Below are 22,517 nucleotides of genomic sequence, written 5' to 3' on the forward strand. Positions count from 1 at the left end.
ACATAGCATGAAAAACAGTAAAATGTGACCATGATACCATACTTATAAATATGTTTTGGACAAAGTTCCAAGCTTATTCTAATAACTTCAGAAAATTGAGGCCCAAGAAAAACACTGTACCAAGGTTCTCATTCTGACTAAAAGTTCACTTTTCCAAGATACTGAGTGTTCTGAACTATCAGAAGCTGGGTCGAATTGGGCCCTTTGTCAGATGTCTTTTATACATATAAGTTGAAGATTGGGATACAACAGTCATCTTAAAAAAAACTTGGTAGTATACACACTGAAAATAAAACAATGGAACTGCTAGTAGATTCAAGCATTACTAATGTGTTTTTCATAGTACCATCATCAAACTTTTAAATATTCACCCTCTTACAAACTGAATACATGATAGTACACCAATATTAATTTTATTTATGGCATTAATATTGAAACCAGAACCCCCCTGGGTACAAAAAAGCTTTATGAATGCATCCTGAACTTTTTATAGCAGGGGAAAAGGTAAAATGTTTCTTGTGATAGCTCTCCTGACCACATATATAATAAATGGACTTTAGGCCCCTTGAGACTATTTAAGCAGTGTAGTGGCTACTATAAGACAACAGTTAATCAAATTAAGAGCAACACATTTGTTGTAAAATAAACTAGTACTATAGTAGTATTTTACCAGCTACTACTGATGCATTTAAAATCTGTTACGTTGGCAGTTGGCTTATGCACAATACAGTGTTTATTTTATGGTTACACTATTTTTGTTTGATGCTCATCACCATAGTGTCTGAACACCTCACAAATATGAATGGATATATTTTCTCATCCCCTTTCTGAGATAGGGAAGAATTATCCACATTTTGCATATGGGGAATTGAGGTATAGAGAGCAAGCCTGATTTTTTCAGAAATGCTCAGAATCCAAAACTCCAGTGAAAACTGTCTATACTCAGCTCCTCTGAAACTCCATTTTTAAAGGATCTGATCCAGCTTTCACTGAAGGCAGAGACACTTTGCACTGACTACAGTTGAAAAGTTGTGTGCAAGATTTTGTAGGAAGTCTGCATCAAATACAGGAATAAATCCATGATTTCCTTGGTCCCAGTGTTGTGGAAGACTATCCTTCCACTCTAGATTTAATTGTTAAATGCAAAATAGATCAATTATAGACAGAGTTGTTATGGTTGCCCAACACTTCCAGTTATAATACCCTGTTTTCATTTGTTATAACTGCTGAACTTTATCCAACCTGTAATTATCCATTCCAAGTGTCTGCTTCACCTGAATTTTTTTTATTTTTTATTTATTTTTTTTTTTTTTGGAAATTTTCAGCTACAGTGGTCAAGAATTGAGAATGAAATTGGGAAAAAATGTGTTGTTTACCCATTTAAATATGTATCTTGGCCACTGAATGAGGCAGGGGTCCTGAGGATAAACTAGTAGATGGGATCATATAGTTAGTCTGTATCACAATACATATACACATGGGAGCTCAACTAAGGTTTCATGGTAAATCTTAATTCTAGCATTTCCCAATTTGAGTGCTTGACTCTGAAATTGACATTCTTTTAACTTAGTTGGCTTTTTTTTTTTTGGTAGATTAATTGGCTGAGCTTGTGAAGAAGGCCTTAAACACAGAAATGTGGTCAACTTGAGTGTATGTAATGTGAAAACTTTCGAATTCCACATCTAATCAATTGTAAAACTTCAGGGAATGTCCTAGGCATCAGTGGCCAGAACCCTATCTGTTTCTGGGGAAAATGAGACAAATAAAAGGGGGAAATTGGGGGATAAGTGAAGCCTCTGCCAGCTCTTTAGTGCAGCCATAGCTTCAAACTCCTCTGCAATTGTCTATAGATCAAACAACTGTTTGATGGCACCCGTTAATATCTTCCAGCATAAAAATACTCTAGTCTCATCTCTTCCTACCTTTCCAATACAGTTTAACATGTTGATATCCTGAATGTCTTATCTCCCATACATTGGTGTGAGGGAAATGGGGAACCCTAGTATAGGAAAGGGGCATACAAGCCCTGATGGTGGTCTGGAGATTGTGGGATCCCTTTGAGGCAGAGCCCCTGGCATGGGAAGGGGATTGAAGGACTCTGCTATGGGGGGGTAACTTTGCACCCCATAATACTTTATAGAAATATGCTGATGAGTATAAATATGACATAACTGGAATATGTTTTATGCTAGATATGTCCTGTAACATAACTTTGCAAAACTTATGTTCTACTGAATGTATTCATCCTATTTGTATGCATGTATCATTTTTATATCTGAAGTTATGAGTGTTGGCTCTATGCTTGTATTTAAAGTGTTTGCTATAGGAAGCACATAAGACAGATTTGATCAACATAGTGTGAAGGGGTTATTCAAATAAATGGGAATACTTAACAATGGACTTTGAGAGATGCCAATCCATATCTGAGCTTTCCTGGGAATGTTCAAACTAACGTGTAAACAATGGAGTCAGCCTGCAAAAAGCTGCATCGGTCATAGACATGTGACTTGCCCAAGAGGCTAGAGACCCCATCTTATGGCTGTGATGTGGCACAAGAGAAATACTATATAAGGCCCTGGAAGCCCCTCCATTTTGGTTTCAGCTGGCTCAAAAGATAGCCTTTCCATCCCAAAAAGATGCCTGAAAGAAACTGAAACAAAGGACAGTAACTACAGGGCTGTGAGTGATTGCTGGATCCAGATTAGGAGGAAGTCTAGTCTGTAAAAGCAGCTTATTGGAACATCTGACAGTGAGATTTAGCTGTATTTAATTTCCTACTGTATTAGGCTTAGACTTGCATGTTTTTGTTCTATTTTGCTTGGTAATTTACTTTGTTCTGTCTGTTATTACTTGGAACTACTTAAATCCTATTTTTTTATATTTAATAAAATCACTTTTTATTAATTAACCCAGAGCAAGTATTAATTCCTAGGGGAGCAAACAGCTGTGCATCTCTCTTATCAGTAAAAAGCAACAATGAGTCTTGTGGCACCTTAAAGACTAACAGATCCAATATATCTGTTAGTGCTTAAGATGTCACAAGACTCATTGTTGCTTTTTACAGTTCCAGACTAACACGGCTACCCCTTTGATACTCTCTTATCAGTGTTATAGAGGCCACGCGACCAGGGAGGGGAGGTTGGCCGATGGAGACTCCGGTGACTGTGGGGCTTGCTTCCGCTCCATGGTCCGATCACGCATCCGGGCGGAGTTCCTCTGGGCGGTGTCCACTGGCTCCCTTGATGCCTTCGAGGAGCAGTGGGCGCTGTCCGGGGTTCTCTGCTCGGTGTCCCCGTTAGGTTCCCTCCTTCTGACCCTTTGACCTCACTCCTGTCCCTGTTCTTTTATTAGTTGTCCCCCGCACTCAGTGGGTTCTGTGGCCCTGTGATTCCTCCCCTTAGGCTGGGGGAGGATCCTTTAGCAGTGGGCGGGCTTCGCCCGCCCACTTCCCAGACACCCAATAGGTACAAGGATCCTGGTATGGAAAGAGGGGAAAATGTGGGGAGCACACAGAACTCTAGCAGGAGGTAGTTTGTGGGGAGTTTCAGGAAAAAGAGGTAGTTGAGAAGGTGTCTCTCAAGGGGCAAGGAGGCTCTGGGAGGGAGGGGAGGAGTGGATTAGCAGGGCCAGCAGCCCTCAATATGATTCCTCCCCTGAGCACACTCCATCCCTGCTCCTCCCTCTCCCTGCCAGTGCTTCCTGCATGCCAGGGAACAGTTGTTACACAAAGTTCAAGTAGCACTGGGAAGGAGGAGAAGGAGTTGATCAGCAGGGCCCGCAGACCCCCTGGAGTACCTTTGTGGACCTCCAGGGTTCGCAGACCCCAGTTTGAGAAACTTTGCACTAGAGCACAGCAGCTAATCTACAACAGGCAGATAACCTCAGTTGGAGGGAGAGTGAAGCAGGATATAGAAAGCAAAAACTGACTAACAAAATAAGCACAAAATAACACCCCACCCATATATGCATGCACACTAGCTAACTATAAACAAAACTAGATGAACAAACAGATGCAGCAGAAGCCTTTTTTTTTTTTTCCATCCAAGCAACAGCTAACGACAACTAGTCTTTCAATTTTGTCTGCTATACAGATCAACACCTTTTTTCTTTGTGGGGAGATTTCTACTTGGACAGTTGTGATTAGAAGTCTGAAAATAGGCGCAGAGCACAGATAATTTATACTTTCAGCCTAGACATTCATCTTTTGAGAAACCACTTTGTAAGCTGTCTCCATGGAAAAGTTTGCTGAGAAATTTTAACTTTGAATTTCACTAGTATTATTTATGAACTAACTTTTCCTTATAATGTTCTTTGTAACGTTTATTAAAGAATTTGCATGACAACGCTGTTTTGGGTGGGTTTTTTTGGTGTGAATCTTCCTTTGTATTGTGAAAGTGTGTTAAAGTGACACTTCCACAATGAAATTACTAATTTAAGAAAAAAAAATCTGAAGTAAAAACTTGGTAATGTGCTGTCAATGATGTAATATGCTTTATCATTATTAACTCATGACTCAATCCAGCAATTTTTTTCTGAATATCCTCAACAGCCAATTGATTTAATTGTGTGAGAACTCTTGGCACTTTGCCAGGTCCAGTGGAAGTTGAATATCTGTTTTTTCTTTCTGGTGGAACTCTAGACATTGGTGGAGTTATACGAGAAGTAAACTATAACCTTTTGCTTTTAATTCCGAGTCACATGTCTGTCTCTTGTGATAGAACTGTTTATTTTTTACTTAAGTGGATGTTCTTGTCATTATTGTTGCTATCCAAAATTCAAGAAAATAGAAATTAAAAAAAATGTTCATAAGGCAATAATTCACAAAGCTCATAAGGACAGCTGTTTGTCACCTGATTTGTTTTACCAGTGTTGATGATATCATTTAACAATAGGCCAAAATGTAAAAGAGTGGCTTATGGTAGCTAATGAACAAAACAGACAAGTTTCGTGTTCTGTGTTTGAATAGGCTGCTAATCTCCAGTTTGAAATCCCTCCTGAAATGCAAAGCAACATTGTTTAAGGATAGTTTCTAGTTTCATTGCATAATAAAAGTAGAAAAAAGGACCAGTATTTTACATATCTGAAGGCTTAATGTAAGGCTGCAGTTGGGTCATTTCCATCTACTCCCATGGTGCACAAATTTTCCACTTGCACACCCCCTTACCATTAACTGAATCTGTCCGTGTTCCCGTCCATTACTGCACAGCCAAAGCTTCCTCAGCAGTGGAGCTGGGGATGGACCTGAGCCTGGGGGCTGAACAGGGATGGGGGTGGAGCAAGTCTGGAAGTGTGGCACTCTCCCTGGTGGCTGGCCTGGGCCTGGAGGCAGAGCAGGACTGGGGGGGATGAACAGGACTGGTGGACGAGCAAGGCTAGGAGTGGAGCTATTCTGGGAGCAGAGCAGGGCTGGAAGCATGGTAATCCATTCCTGCCCCCTGTGGGGGCTGACCTGGGCCTCATCACATGTCCCCCCCCCCCAAAAAGAAAACAAACCGTTCCTCCACACACCCCTAGAGGCACATGTCCCACAGTTTGGGGACTTCTGATCTGCTCCAAGCTGTGTTATTACAGATAAAGCATATGAGTAAACTTTTGACTTCCAATATTGGCTTATGAGCTAAGAAGTCCTCTTTCTTCCCTACACTCACCAATACTGCGTAGAGTTTTAAAGTTATTTAAAAAAAAATCTGTATTTTAAACCAGAAACTCCCACACTGGGGCTTTAAAAGGGATTTGGAAAATTGTTTGCCTGGGATGAAGAAAGACAGAGTAAAATGGACAACTAACTTGAATGTGGTATATCTTTGTTCAGTCACACTGAAATCAGTAAAAAGCGACAAAGAATCCTGTGGCAATTTATAGACTAACAGAAGCATTGGAGCATAAGCTTTCCTGGGTGACTACTCACTTCGTCAGACACATGTGGTGGAAATTTCCAGAGGCAGGTATAAATAGCAGGCAATAATCAGTCTAGAGATAACGAGGTTAGTTCAGTCAGAGAGGATGAGGCCCTCTTCTAGCAGTTGAGGCCTGAACTCCTAGGGAGGAGAAACTGCTTTTGTAGTTGGCTAGCCATTCACAGTCTTTGTTTAATCCTGAGCTGATGGTGTCAAATTTGCAAATGAACTGAAGTTCAGCAGTTTCTCTTTGGAGTTTGGTCCTGAAGTGTTTTTGCTGCAGGATGGCTACCTTTAAATCTACTATTGTGTTTCCAGGAAGGATGAAGTGTTCTCCTACAGGTTTTTGTATATTGCCATTCCTAATATCCGACTTCTGTCCATTTATCCTTTTACGTAGGGATTGTCCAATTTGGCCGATGTACATCGCAGAGGGGCATTGCTGGAGCATGATGGCATATATTACATTGGTGAACATGCAAGTGAATGAACCAGTGATGTTGTGGCTGATCTGGTTAGGTCCTGTGATGGCGTCACTGGTGTAAATATGTGAGCAGAGTTGGCATTGAGGTTTGTTGCATGGATTGGTTACTGAGTTAGAGTTACTATGGTGCGGTGTGTGGTTGCTGGTGAGAATATGCTTAAGGTTGGCGGGTTGTCTGTGGGCGAGAACTGGCCTGCCTCCCAAGGCCTGTGAAAGCAAGAGATCGTTGTCCAGGATGGGTTATAGATCACTGATGATGCATTGGAGAGGTTTTAGCTGAGGACTGTGGGTGATGGTCAGTGGAGTTCTGTTGGTTTCTTTCTTGGGCTTGTCTTGCAGCAGGAGGCTTCTGGGTACACATCTAGCTCTGTTGATTTGTTTCCTTATTTTCTCATGTGGGTATCATAGTTTTGAGAATGCTTGGTGAAGATCTTGTAGGTGTTGGTCTTTGTCTGAGGGGTTGGAGCAAATGCGGTTGTACCTCAGTGCTTGGCTGTAGACGATGGACCATGTGGTGTGTCCGGGGTGGAAGCTGGAGGCATGAAGGTAGGCATAGCGGTCGGTTGGTGTTCGGTATAGGGTGGTGTTAAAGTGACCGTCACTTATTTGTACCCTGGTGTCTAGGAAGTGGACCTCCCATGTAGATTGGTCCAGGCTGAGGTTGATGGTGGGGTGGAAGCTGTTGAAATCGTGATGGAATTCTTCCAGAGTCTCTTTCCCATGGCTCCAGATGATGAAGATGTCATCAATGTAGCTTAGATAGAGAAGGGGCATGAGTGGACGAGAGCTGAGGAAGCCTTGTTCCAGGTCAGCCATAAAAATGTTGGCATATTGTGGGGCCATACGAGTGCCCATAGTGGTACTACTGATCTGGAGGTATATATTGTCACTAAATTTGAAATAATTGTGCATGAGGATAAAGTCACAGAGCTGAGCAACCAGTTGTGCTGTGGCATCATCAGGGATACTGTTCCTGACAGCTTATATTTCATCTGTGTGTGGGATGTTTGTGTCGAGAGCGTCCACATCAATGGTGGCTAGGATGGTGTTTTCTGGAAGATCACCAGTGCATTGTAGTTTTCTCAGGAAATCAGTGGTGTCCTGGAGATAGCTGGGAATGCTGGTGGTGTAGGGTCTGAGTAGAGAGTCCACATATCCAGACAGTCCTTCTGTGAGAGTGCCAATTCCAGAGATGATGGGGCGTCCAGGGTTTCCAGGTTTGTGGATCTTGGGTAGGAGATAGAATAACCCCGGTCAGTGCTCTAGCGGTATGTTGATTTGTTCCTGTGTTAGTGTAGGGAGTGTCCTGAGTAGATGGTGCAGTTTCTTAGTATATTCCTCAGTGGGATCTGAGGAAAGTGGCCTGTAGAATTTAGTATTGGGGAGTTGTCTGGCAGCCTCCTTTTGGTAGTCAGACCCGTTCCTGATGGCAACCACACCTCCTTTATCAACCTCTTTGATTATAATGTCAGGGTTGTTTCTGAGGCTGTCAATGGCATTGCATTCTGCACGACTTAGGTTATGAGGCAAACGATGTTGTTTTTCCCAAATTTCTTTCTGTGCACATTGGCGGAAGCATTCTATGTATAGGTCCAGACTGTCCTTTTGACCCTCAGGAGGAGTCCAAGTGGAGTTGTTCTTCTTGTGCTGTTGATGTGGGGGTATCTGTGTATCTGTGCGCTGTTCAGTGTTATCTTGAAAATATTCTTTGAGTCAGAGATGGCAAAAGTAGGCTTCCAGATCACCGCAGAACTGTATCATGTTCGTGGAGGTGATGGGCCTAAAAGAGAGTCCCTGAGATAAGGTGCCACAGGACTCTTTGTCACTTTTTACAGATCCAGATTAACACGGCTACCCCTCTGATACTGAAATCAGTGTTACTGATCCTGAAAAAAATTCCATGTTGGGAGGAAGAGGAATTATAATATAACTTAGAAAACTGCAGTAGTTGTTTACATCTGCATTAAGAACATATAGAAAAATTATATATATATATATTAAAAACACAAAAATGATGTTAAAAGAACACTATTAAGGATGCAAAGAACACTATTAAGGATGCAAAGTCAAGCTCTCAAAATTTAGGAAATGTCTTGAAGTGATTTGTGCTATTTCGGTTGCTACTTTGGCAATCACTTCTAAGTAAATCCAACCTTTATCTAAAGAAGTCTTGGGTTTCTTAGGGATAGTACCCTAGAACTATTAGGATTTGGTACCTGTCATGGTATAATTCCCCACTCTGAACCTTAGCGTCCACAAGATGGGGTACCAACATGAATTTCTCTAAGCTCAATTACCAGCTTAGTACTTGTAACACTGCCACCAACCAGGAATTCCAGTGCCTGGTACACTGTGGTCCCCCCGAAACCTTGCCTAGGGACCCCCAAGACCCAGTCCCTCTGGATCTTAACACAAGGAAAGTAAATCCTTTCCCTCACTGTTGCCTCTCAGAATTCCCCTCCCTGGGTTACCCCGAAGATAACTGTGATTCAAACTCCTTGAATCTTAAAACAGAGAGGAAAATTCACCTTCCCCCCTCCTTCTCTCTCCTCCTCCCAGACTCTCCCTGAGAGAGAAAGTAATCCTAACACAGAGAGAAAATTAACCTTTCTCTCCCCCTTCCCTCCTTTCTCCCCACCAATTCCCTGGTGGATCCAGACCCAGTTCCCTGGGGTCTCACCAGAATAAAAAAACAATCAGGTTCTTAAACAAGAAAAGCTTTTAATTAAAGAAAGAAAAAACAGTAAAAATTATCTTTGTAAATTTAAGATGGAATACGTTATAGGGTCTTTCAGCTATAGACACTGGGAATACCCTCCCAGTCTAAGTATACAAGTACAAATTAAAATCCTTTCAGCAAAATACAGATTTGAACTCCTTCCAGCCAAATACACATTTGAACTCCTCCCAGCCAAATACACATTTGCAAATAAAGAAAACAAACATAAGCCTAATTCGCCTTATCACCTAGTACTTACTATTTTGAATCTATAAGAACCTGTATCAGGGAGATTGGAGAGAAACCTGGTTGCATGTCTGGTCACTCAGAACCCAGAGAAAACAACAACCAAAAACTAACAGCACACACAAAAACTTCCCTCACTGAAGATTTGAAAGTATCCTATCCCCTGATTGGTCCTCTGGTCAGGTAACAGCCAGGCTCACATCTTGTTAACCCTTTATAGGCAAAAGAAATATGAAGTACTTCTATTCTATTAACTCTTACTTATCTGTTTATGACAGTACCCTAGAACAATTTTCGTTTTCAGTTGATGGTCTCAAATAGTTTGGTACCAATTTTTTTCACTTCCTTTATGGATTTTATATATCTCAGTAAGATGTTGCCTTTCATCCTCAGTCCTCCAACCAAATTATGTAAAAGCAGCAAAGAATCCTGTGGCACCTTATAGACTTAACAGACGTTTTAGAGCATGAGCTTTCGTGGGTGAATACCCACTTCGTCAGATGCATGTAGGGAAATTTCCAGGGGCAGGTATATATATGCAAGCAAGCTAGAGATAATGAGGTTAGTTCAATCAGGGAGGATGAGGCCCTGTTCTAGCAGTTGAGGTGTGAAAACCAAGGGAGGAGAAACTGGTTTTGTAATTGGCAAGTCATTCACAGTCTTTGTTTAATCCTGAGCTGATGGTGACACTTAATTTTTACTTACCTCGACAACTGCCTTTTCAACGCCAGGACCCTCTAAGAAGCCATTCAGTCCGCACAACAGACAGTCCAATGTTTCCATGCTCTTGTCTGCGAATGAGCAAAGAAAATCTACACTCACTCCCACTCAACAACTGGAGTTCGTAGAAGCACTTCTCGACTCATGCAAAAGAATAGCATATCTCCCACTCCACCTTTTTAACACCATCAACCTTTTCGTTCCCAAGCTGTGCAACAGCCCACAAGTGGCTGCACAAGCTTGCCTACAACTCCGAGGCCACATGGCCTCTTGCACTTTTGTAGTCAGGAATGCTTGCCTCATCATGAGGTGTTTCCAAAGCTGGATGTCCACTGTCTAGAGACCAAATATCCATGGTCTGAACAAACTTTTATACATACCTCCCAGAGTCAAGGACTCCCTCCACTTGTGGACATTGTCTCACAACCTTTGTTCTGGGGTCCCTTTTCTACAGGATGTCCCATCGGTTGTCATAACTACAGATGCATCCCTTATGGGACATGGAGTACACATGCCCCAACACACTACCCAGGGGCTTTTGTCTCCTGCCAAGACGTCCCTTCACATCAATGTCTAGAACTCTGAGTGATACGCAATGCCTGCCTCCAATCTCTCCCCTTCATACAAAACCAACATGTCAAGATAATGACTGATAACATTGCCTGCATGTTCTATGTAAACAGGCAAGGAGGGGGACGCGATTCCACTCCCTTTGTACCAAAGCGATGAAACGATGGAACTGGTGTCTCAGACATAATGTCTGAATATCAGCTGCACACTTCCCTGGCGCTCTCAATACCACTGCAACGACCTCAGCAGAAGATTTCCCATAGACCACGAATGGGAACTAAACGAGGATATAGTACTAGACATATTCCACCCATGGGGATACCCAACAACAGACCTTTTCACAACTGTAGCTAACAGGAAATGCCCAAGATTTTGTTCCAGAGCAGGACTAGGCAAACACTGCTCAGGGGATGCGTTCATGTTCCCATGGAACACTGACCTAATGTATGCATTTATCCGATACCACTCATACACAAATTATTGATAAAAATATGAACAGCCCAAGCCAGGATCATAATGATAGCCCCACATGGCCCAGACAGGCCTGGTACCCATTTCTTACCAAGGTGTCGCTTTCCGCACACATCCCACTAGCCCTCTGCAAGAATCTCTTGTCCCAACAACACGGTCTACTCTCCTCAATTTAACCATGTTACACCTCAAGGTTTGGCTCCTTCGTGGTTCTCTCATGCCAAGCGAACTTGCTCGGAGCAGGTTTGAAATGTACTCCTTCATGGCACAACAAATTCTACATGCACCACCTGCCTTCATAACTGGACAAAATTTACACACTGATGGGCTGTCACAGTAACTGCTCCTTTTTTCCATTCCTTTCCCACTAATCCTCGATTATCTGTTAGAGATTAAAGTCTCTGGACTCTCCCTGAGTCCCATCTAAGTCCACTTGGCTGCAATTACAATGTTCCATGATGCCATTGACGATAGGACTATCTTTGCTCACCCCATTACTAAGCGATTTCTTAAGGGATCCCAAACCCTATACCCAGATATCAAACTGCCTAATCCACCTTGGGACCTTCCCTTAGTCTTAACATGCCTAGCCCAAAAAACATTTGAACCATTAGCTACATGTTCCCCCCTACATCTCTCTATGAAAACTGCATTTCTGGTAGCAATTGCCTTTACGAGACGCACAGGAGAAATTGCAGCACTCATGGCAGATCCGCCGTACACTATATTTTTAAAGAACAAAGTCACCCTACACTTTCTCCCGGAAATTCTGCTAAAGGTGCACTCATCTTTCCATGTCAATGAGCCTATCCATCTCCCTATCTTTTCCAAAATCACTTGCGAATTCCTTTGAATCTATGATGCACACTTTGGACATTCATATAGCTTTGTCCTTTTACTTCAACAGGACTAAAATCTTCACGCGTTCCGACAAGCTATTCGTCCCTATTGCAGAACACTCTAAGGGCTCATTTATCTCTAACCACAGACTTTCCAACTGGATCTCAAGTTGCATTTGTCTCTGTTATCAACTACTTTTATCAGGATTCACTCCACCAGATCTGTGGCGGCCTCAGTGGCCTTTCTACATAACGTCCCCCTTAAGGACATTTCCAGAACTGACATTTGGGCTTTTGAAAGTACGTTTGCAAAACATTGTCCTCTTACACTGGGACCCATCACTGATACACATGTGGGCAGAGCTGTTCTATCTACTACATTCCTTCTAGATCTGAAGTCCCTACCTCCTTGAGAGATACTGCTTTTCAGTCACCTACAGTGGAGCACCCACAGGGACACCTCTTGAAGAAGAAGAGATTACTCACCTGTGCAGTAACTGATGTTCTTTGAGATGTGTCCCTGTGGGTGCTCCACTCCCCACTCTTCTCCCCTCTACTTTGGAGCTGGAACGGCCTCCGTTGTAGAGAAGGAACTGAGGAATTCGGCCACGCATGCACATTATTAAGACAAGACTGATATGTGAAGCAGGCTCCACGCATGTGCGGCCTATACAAGTACTGCTGTAAAAATCTCCAAATACCAGTGCAGAGGTGCACCAACACCTACAGTGGAGCACCCACAGGAACACTCATCTCGAAGAACGTCAGTTACTGCACAGGTAAGTAACCTCCTCTTCTCGTGTCTTGCCTTAAATACTCCTGTTAATACATCCCAGAATGATGTTTGCTTTTTTTGCAACAGCGGTACACTGTTGACTCATATTTAGCTTGTGGTCCACTATGACCCCCAGATCCTTTTCCTCAGTACTCTTTCCAAGGCAGTCATTTCCCATTTTGTATGTGTGCAACTGATTATTCCTTCCTAAGTGGAGTACTTTGCATTTGTCCTTATTGAATTTCATTCTATTTACTTCAGACCATTTCTGCAGTTTGTCCAGATCATTTTGAATTTTAATCCTATCCTCCAAAGCACTTGCAACCCCTCCCAGCATGATATTGTCCTTAAACTTTATAAGTGTATTCTCTGTCATTATCTAAATAATTGATGAAGATATTGATGAACAGAACCGGACCCAGAACAAATCCGTGTGGAACCCCACTTGTTATGCCCTTCCAGCATGATTGTGAACCACTGATAACTACTCTCTGGGAATGATTTTCCCGCTAGTTATGCACCTATCATATAGTAGCTCCATCTAGGTTGTATTTCCCTAGTTTGTTTATGAAAAGGTCATGCGAGACAGTATCAAAAGCCTTACTAAAGTCAAGATATACTACATTTACCTCTTCCCCCCATTGACAAGGCTTGTTACTCTGTCAAAGAAAGCTATCAGGTTGGCTTGACATGATTTGTTCTTTACAAATCCATGTTGACTGTTATTTATCACCATATTATCTTCTAGGTGTTTGCAAATTGCTTGCTTAATTATTTGCTCCATTATCTTTCCACGTACAGAAGTTAAGCTGACTGATCTGTAATTCCCCAGGTTGTCGTTATTTCCCTTTTTATAGATGGGCACTATATTTGCCCTTTTCCAGTCTTCTGGAATGTCTCCCATCTTCCATGACTTTTCAAAGATAAATGCTAATGGCTCAGATATCTCCTCAGTCAGCTCCTTGAGTATTCTAGGATGCATTTCATCAGGCCCTGGTAATTTGAAGATATCTAACTCATCTAAGTAATTTTTGACTTTTTCTTTCCCTATTTTAGACTCTGATTCTATCTCATTTTCACTGGCATTCACTATGTTAGACATTCAATTGCCACCAACCTTGTTGGTGAAAACCGAAACAAGTCATTAAGCACCTCTGCCTTTTCCACATTTTCTGTTATTGTCTTTCCCCCCTCATTGAGTAACGGGCCTACTCTGGGAAAATGTTGGAGCGACACATTCCATCTTTGGCTTGGCTGAATATAGCACAGCATAGGACAGCCCCAGTACCTGGACCCTTTGCTTCGCATGAGAGAGATCCTTTTTTTTTCTTCTCTCCCCCCTACGAAAGCTTGGGCAGTAACTGGGAGAAAAGCTAGCTTCAGAGTCTTTAAATGTAATTTTCATACAATCCTGGGAATTATCACCTCAACAACTTTCTTCAGTGATGACTTTACACACAGAGGTAAGACTGATATAAAATGGTGTATTTAGGAAATATATCAGAGTCAAGGAGACTTATTAGTCATTTATTTGAAAACTATTTTTTAAATTCTCCTGTTGTCCAACTTTGCTGAACAACTAGTTTCTAGTTCAATTAACAATCTTTGTTTCAAACTGCATTTTTTGGAGTAGATTCTATTTCACTAAGTACAATTGTACTCATCTGTATCTGTCTCCAAAATTTTTTGATTTATAATTCAGGCAGTAGCTTTCCTTTAAATGTAAAGAATTACTTAAAATATAAAATTTTATAGTTGATGATTATAAACAATAAACTGTATATTCCATGGTTAAAGTCTGTATATTTATCTTGGTATTTTGATTACAAAACACATAAAATTTGGTCCCATTAGATTCTCTTAATAATAAAAAGAAATACAGATAGAATACTTCAGATTGATATTAAATGTGTAAAAGTCCCACTTTGAGCTGACAAAAACTAAAAGTAATAGTTCATCACTTGAATTCCAATAAAGAACTGTATTTCACAATTGTCACTGTCCCACTACCTGGCAATAAATTTAACTGCCTTAAAATCAAGCTGCAAGTTTAAAAAAAGTCTCAGATGTTTTTCCTGTAACACAAAATATTTAATGCATTAATACAGGCTGAAAACTTGCACACTCAGTGTATTGGTAATAGAATATATATCCTTTAACTTAAACTGTAGGTTGCCCATGGAGTCATCTGGAAGAGGAGCATAGTATATATATTGGCATCATGCTCCTTGTCACTAACTCCAAACAATAATATATTCCCCTCAATCTTCAATTACACAAAACACATGTTTCATCCACTTTGTTTTGCAACGTTTCTTGGACAGAATGAATAGAAAAAGGCAAGTAGGTGAATGTGTCTTTCTTGTAGAGTATGAAATATGGCTGACAATTAACCTTAATAGTCCATTTTTTTCTGTTGTTCAGGACATTACAAACCTTACAGATTTGATGCTGCTCCCAGGTCAGTTGAAAAACTCCCATTGACCTGAATGGTGTTTGATCAAGTCCTACATCAGCATCTTTTTATGCTTTCACTTGTTTACATTATTTAGGTATCACTGATTAAGGCAAATTTGCAGTTCTGTGCCTGATTTCCGTCAATACTACAATGGAGTGTACTTATCTTCATAAGATAATTTCCCTTGACAAAAACGAGGAGTCCGGGGGCACAGATACAGGCATAAATATATATTGGCACATGAAGAGAAGGGAGTTACCTTACAAGTGGAGAGCCAGTGTTGACAAGGCCAATTCAGTCAGGGTGGATGTGGTCCACTCTCAATAACTGATGAACAGGTGTCAATACCAAGAGAGGGAAAATTGCTTTTGTAGTGAGCCAGCCACTCCCAGTCCCTATTCTAGCCCAAGTTAATGGTGTTAAGTTTGCAAATGAATTGCAGCTCTGCAGTTTCTCTTTGAAGTCTGTGCCATTCATGTGCCAGTATATCTATGCCTGTATCTGTAATTTTCATTCCATGCGTCTGAAGAAGTGGGTTTTTTACCAATGAAAGCTTATTAATCTGTTAGTCTTTAAGGTGCCACCAGACTCCTTGTTGTTTTTGTAGATACAGACTAACATGGCTACCCCTCTGATACTTTCCCTTGACAATTAGTGTTAAGTTTTCCATCCTCAAAATCTCTTTAACTAATTGATCTTGCAATGCGGCTGTGATTTTTTGTGGATTATGTACTATAGGATCTATAGTGGTATTAATTTTACATTAGGGAGTTACCTGAGGAATGCAAGAGAATGCAATGATGCATTTAATTACTTTAGAAGTTTAGGGCATCTGGATTAGCAGGTATTAAGCAGTACTAGATATGGAAGCTTCCCACTGTCATTACCTAGTTAACGAAATTAATACAGTGTTGCTGTATTTACAATGAGGCGCTTTAAATACTTTGTATTCTTGTTGTGACTGTAATTTACTGTATGTACCTTGCCCATCCAGTGCTTCATCATGACCAAACAATTTCTGGATTGTATGCTTATGGGCGTTTTAAGATTTATTTCATGGGTATTATAGTAGCTTGTGTAATAATGTTTCATTTACGCTTAACCTGTTGATGCTTACCTCCAATAGTATTACCTGTGAACACTTGGGGTATGTCTGCACTACCTGCCGGATCGGCAGGCAGCGATCGATCCAGCAGGGATCGATTTATCGCGTCTAGTCTAGATGCGATAAATCGACCCCTGAGCGCTCTCCTGTCGACTCCTGTACTCTAGCACCGTGAGAGGCACAGGCAGAGTCGATGGGGGAGTGGTAGCATTTGACTCACCACAGTGAAGACACGTAGCTGAAGTTGCGTAACTTAGATCGATTCCCCCACACACATACCCCTTGTGTAAACCAGGTCTTGATCTAGTTGGGCTGCTGCTGCTGAAACTGTTGCTACTGCTGGTCATATGTGAGTGATTGTCTCCATGAAAACACTATCTGTGTATTGTAAGGCTGCTCATCCAGTCTATGTATTCGTTTGGATTTTCACATTTCTGGATAATTTCCTTTAATATTTGTGGGAAATCTGTCTTTTTACTATCGAATAATCTGACTTGTAGGAAAAGTGGATTTTTAACACTGGATTGGAAGAATCACTTGAGAATATGCAGTAAGAAACAGTCAGGCAGGGAGTGTACTGGATGGCTTAATACAGTGGTTCTCAAAGCCAGTCTGCCACTTGTTCAGGGAAAGGCCCTGGCGGGACGGGCTGGTTTGTTTACCTGCCGCGTCCGCAGGTTCTGCCAATCGTGTCTCCCACTGGCTGCAGTTTGCCGCTGCAGGCCATTGGGAGCTGCAGGAAGGGTGACCAGCAAATCCCTTGACCTGCACTGCTTCGCTCAGCCCCCATTGGACTGGAGCGGCAAACCGCAGCCAGTGGGAGCCTTGATCAGCTGAACCTGTGAATGCGGCAGGTAAACAAACCGGCCCAGTCCACCAGCAGCTTTCCCTGAACAAGCAGTGGACTGGCTTTGAGAATCACTGGCTTAATAGGTCTTTTTCTTTTCTAATGTCTATGATTCTAAGGGGAAAAAATGAACACATAGAAGACCTGATGGATTTTTTATATATGATTTTGTCATTTTCTAACAGCATTTTCAATGCCTATGTTCAAATAGAGGCTTTGCATAATATTATGGAGATCAACAGCACTTTGTTCCTGTTGTTTGCTCTCTGAAAGATCTGCCAGGAAACCCTCTGTTTTTTAAAGTATTTTCAGTTATTTTTTGTCTTTGTTATTGACTTATTTAAAGACTGAAAATGTTTGTCCAGTCCAATATGTAAAATAAAGCATGAGAAAGCTGTGAATATGATCAAACATATTTCAGGCTTGTTATAACACAAACCACTTAAACTTTGCTGTTATGGTTACCATGATGTTATCAGATGTCTTCATGTGTGTATTGCCTTCTAGGCAGTTCACAGTTAACTGGGGAAACATTTGTATCTGTGAGATTGCATATACATACTCATGTGATCAAGCCATCCAAAGAATAATTCCTTTTTGTATACAAGCATGCAATGAACTGCGTTTATTTTTCTCCTTTGACCACCTCATTTGAACTCTGCCCACTAATCCATTTCTGCTGGCACTACATTTAATATTTCAAACCTTTGAGAAGCTGTCCAACAGTGTCTACTGCTATTTACTTAAAAAAAAAAATCCCACAAAAAATTTATGCTTGCAGTAGTCAGTCCTTGACCAGGGATAGTCGTGAAGTCTGGTGTCTTATTGCTTCTTAATGCTAGAAATATATGCTATGCTGTACTGCTGGAATTTGTGAAAAATATAGTATTGTTATCTAGCTCAGGTGGATTGTGGCATAACAGCCTTTAAAATTATAACACTCTAATGCCCTCATGTAGAGCTCTTTAACAAATAATTTGATACACCTGTCATGCTTAGATCTGTACATGGAAACTCAGGCAGCCTATTGTTGCGGGCAGGTGTAAATTCACAATAGGGCCAGGACATGAAAAATGACCAAAAGAAAAAATGCCTAAAATAACTTTTCTTCTTTGAGTGCTTACTCAAGCCTATTCTGTTGTAGGTGGGAGTGCTCACCACATGCATTGGTGCCGGAAGTTCTTCCTTTGGTGGTATCCATAGGGGACTGGCTCTGGTGCCCTCTGCAGTGGCATGCGTATGCACCAGTATAAAGGGCACCACTGGCTCCCCTCTCCCTCAGTTCCTTGTTACTGCCAGTGACAGTGCTGGAACGTCTCCTTGCCTCAGAATACTTTCCTACCTCAACTGTGACTAGTAGCAAATTTGTTGTATATAGTTGTTAAAATTTGCAGTTAATAGTTCCCTTGGTGTTAAGTTAGAATTAGTTAGTTCTTCGAGTGCTTGCTCATGTCCATTCCATATTTGGTGTGTGTACTCGCCACATGCATCGATGCCGGAAGTTTTTCCCTCAGCAGTATCCAGAAGGAACTGAGGGAGGGGACAGCCGGCAGCACACTTATACTGATACATATGCGCAGCACTCCAGAGGTCATCAGAGTCGGTCTCCTATGGATACCACTGAGGGAAAAACTTCTGGCACTGGTGCATGTGGTGAACACACACACCTACAATGGAATGGACATGAGCAACACATCTCGAAGAACAACAGTTCTCTTCCCCCTCGAGAAATTGCTTCTGCTGGTCCTGGCTCTTGGGGGAAAAGTGCAATAAGCCCTAGACTTATTTAGAAAACAGTGATCACTGAGGTCATGCGTATTCCATCTTACAGATACAAATGATTAATTTGAAGTTATTTAAGGGATTGGAACCCCTGGCTCCCTCAGTTGCTCCTATTGTTCCAGACAGCGAGTCTTGGAATCTTTGCTCTATTTAGCTACTTTTCAGGATAGTTTGATCCTGCTCTTATTTTTCTTTTCTTTTTATTTGTATTAGTTATAGTACTGTATAAATATTTTTTTGAATATAGTTTAGCATTAGTTTAGTTTTTAAGGTACTTAGCTTTGGGTCATTCTATAGTTCTAAGCCAGTTATTGTTCAGGCTGTTTCAGGACACCAATTCCTCCTTGGTCTGATCTTTGGTCCAGCTTGAAGCTGATCTTCCTCATGGCATGCCTGGGTAAAAAATGTTGGATTAAACAGGATATATCATTTGGAAAGAAAGGCCTGTTTGTACTTTTGTTGAAGTCAGTAGTAAGTGTTGCTAATGGCTTTAGTGGAAGCGGGCCCCAAATGTCCAGAACAGACCAACATTTTAGACAATTTTAATTCCTCAGAGAAGGGCACTCTCCAGCATGATAGTCAGTTTGTACCAGCTTTTACCCTTTGGTGCTGAGTGGACTTTCAAATATAAGAGGGGGTCAGAAGTAGGAATTCCTTGGTTTGAGGCTTTTTTGATTCAGTGTTAATTCCATATGTATTATAGTTTTGGGGCAGTGAAATGGCACAAACTAATTTAAGTTAGTCAAGTCCAGAGAAAATTGAGAGGGACCTAACCAAAGTAGTTGAATGTGCAACATAGTGTCAAATGCAGTTCAATGTTGATAAATGCAAAGTAATGCACATTGGAGGGAAACATTTAAACTATTCATATACTGTACAGGATTCTCAATCGTATCAGGAGAGGAAAGGGTTTGGACATCAATATGGACAGCTCAATTGAGCTTGGTTCAATCAATGTACAGTTGTGACAGAAAACAACCCAAGCTGTTGCAATCCATAAGGAATGGGATGGAGAATAATTTGGGTAATATTATGATGCCATTATATAACTCAAACATGCTGTCTCAACTAGAATAGAGCATATGGTACTGCTCACCCTATTTCAAAAGGGATATTAAAGAATTAGAGGGCATTTAGAGAAGGGTGACTAAAGTGGACAGGGACATGTGAAAAGTGAAATTGAAAAGATTGGGATTGTTTATCTTAAAAAGGAGAAAGTAAAAGGGGACAAGATAAAATAATGAATGTCTAGAGAAGGTAGATTGTGAGCTTCTATTCTCCCAGTCTCAACTTAAGAACAAAGGGACATTACATAAATTAAAAGGTGGCAATTTCAAAACTAATGAAAGGAAATACTTTTTCACAAAAAGCTAGCAAGATTCAGAAAGAGATTAGACATATGTGACTATCAAGAATACTCAGAGTTATAGTGAATGCTCACCTAAATTTTTCCGATATAGTAAACTTCTTCATGCTTATGTTTTTAAACTAATCTAGCAATTAGGAACTGGGAGGTTTCTTGTGCTTTCATCTGAGGTGCCTGATGCTGGCCAACTGGAGACAAGATACTAGATTAGATGGGAATTCCTGTGTTCCTGTGAAATAATGGGGTTTAACTATCATATGTAAACAGTATTTTTATTTTAATCAGTTTTTTAAACTTGGGAGAGCAGGATGCTATAGTAATGGGCACCGTACATAAATAAGATATCTAATTTTCTAACTTAACTTTGTTTAGGCAAATTCCATTTGATTTCAAAGATAGGAAGAGTGGAAAAAAGTGTAGAGGCTCACTGTGGAGCTGTACTTGCAGGAAGATGGAATTATGAAGGAACAGCATTGGTTACAGGTAAGAGTTTTTCCTTAAAGAATTAAAGATGGAAATTAAAATAATAAAAAGTCCCTTGCAAGAGAGCATAATTTAAAGATATGAGGTTAATATGCTAAATAGCTTCAAAAGAAGGGAATGGTACACCACTTATGTATTAGGGGCAGGGCTTGTGTACAGGGCCACTTAGTGCGTGTTAAGCCAGGGCATAAATCTACAGCACACTAGTCTGCCACACACTAAGTGGCTGTGTGGACCTTGCTGCCAGGCACAAAAAGTGCCACAGATAGTGCACTTTGATTTACTCCTATTTTTGTGGTGGCAGGGTCACCACATCCACTTAGTGTGTGGGAAGCTGGTGCATTGTAGATTCACACCCCAGCTTGCTACGCACTGAATCGCCTTATGGACAAGCACTTAAGTTATTAAACAATTCAGTTTATGAAATACAAGTAATTACTTCCTCTGAGGGATAAATCGGTTGAATTTGTATAGAGGCAACTTTGAGGTGAATCCTTGACATTTATTTAGAAGCTGCAGATTGAAATTTCATAAACTTAATTGCAGTTACACCAAATTTGGATGGATAAAATTGAATCTATGAGTCTACAAACAAGAGACCCAGCATTAAATCTATAAGAAAAAGAGCAGTAATTCAAGAATAGGGACACTACATTGTTGATTTTAATGAATTTAACTGAATCAATTAATATATTTAAAAATAAGAACAGTGATTTACAGTTAAGGTAATGTTCTTATGGTTAATGGATAGTTAGGCAGTGATAACTCATCAATACCGGTTAAAAAGAATGAATTTTTAATGTATTTTTTATGCATAAGGCAATCAGAAGTAATTATTGAAAATGTAAAATGTTCATTTTCAAATGTTTAAATGTAATTTTTTTGTACTTTTATACTTTTTTGTTTAATTATTTTTTACATATGAAATTAGATAAATAGCACTATCATTGGCTGGCTTACATTCTAGGTAGTTACTATGTTGTATATTAAACATTTAATATGTGGGCACGCACTTGCATACATTAGTGACCACTGTAGTAAAGACTGCCTAAGTGTTTCCACTTCAAACCCATCTTGAGTTGCTCAGCTTTTTGAGACTTTTCACTTTTGGAGGCTGGCATTTTTCAGATCTTGGACTCCACTCACATTGAATCTCTCTGTTTTTAGAAACGTAAGTGTAGCGGTGCCTGCTCCCGGTCTCTCCACAAACTCAGCCAAAGTACATGCACCAGTGCTCTTTTATTGTTCGTGCCTATCCCCACCACCTGCTATTTACATATCTTACAGACCAACACCCTGGGAGACCGCTAGCTTCTCTTGCCAGCAGAGATCTAGAGCTCCTTGCTCCTCCCTTTCCTGTCTCTCCCCTTCTGCTTCCTCCCAGCCAGCTTTATATAGCAGGCTGGCAGATGCATCCCCTCAGGTGATTAGGGTGTGGCCTCCCCAGCCAGTCCTAACTAATCCTCCTTTTAAGCAGAGCTGGGCTAACAGGGGCCTGGCTTGGATCTCCTAGCCAGCACCCTGTTACAGTAAGCAAAAGGTTTGGCTGTTTTTGAGTAGAAAGTTACAATAAATAAAAATCCCCCTCACCCCCAAAAATCCCTCCAGTGCTCAAACAAAAAGGAAGCAGAACAAGAATGTTCTTGTAACTCAGAGGTATAGCCGTGTTAGTCTGGATCTGTAAAAGCAGCAAAGAATCCTGTGGCACCTTATAGACTAGCAGACGTTTTGGAGCATGAGCTTTCGTGGGTGAAT

At 40.9% G+C, this 22,517-nt stretch overlaps 1 protein-coding gene across 5 annotated transcripts in view; it reads left to right on the forward strand.

Annotated features, from left to right (window-relative positions):
* The window catches only part of IFT80 (intraflagellar transport 80), a 161,443-nt gene that overhangs the window by 15,895 nt on the left and 123,031 nt on the right, over window positions 1-22,517 (forward strand). For all 5 annotated transcript variants that reach the window (XM_030574965.1, XM_030574964.1, XM_030574967.1 and 2 more), the window contains exon 4: window positions 20,652-20,762. In XM_030574965.1, coding sequence (XP_030430825.1) covers window positions 20,652-20,762 — 111 coding nt within the window. The remainder of the gene's footprint in view (window positions 1-20,651; window positions 20,763-22,517) is intronic.

The sequence above is a fragment of the Gopherus evgoodei genome, chromosome 9, assembly GCF_007399415.2.
Source record: "Gopherus evgoodei ecotype Sinaloan lineage chromosome 9, rGopEvg1_v1.p, whole genome shotgun sequence".
In the NCBI taxonomy this organism is placed as follows: domain Eukaryota; kingdom Metazoa; phylum Chordata; order Testudines; family Testudinidae; genus Gopherus; species Gopherus evgoodei.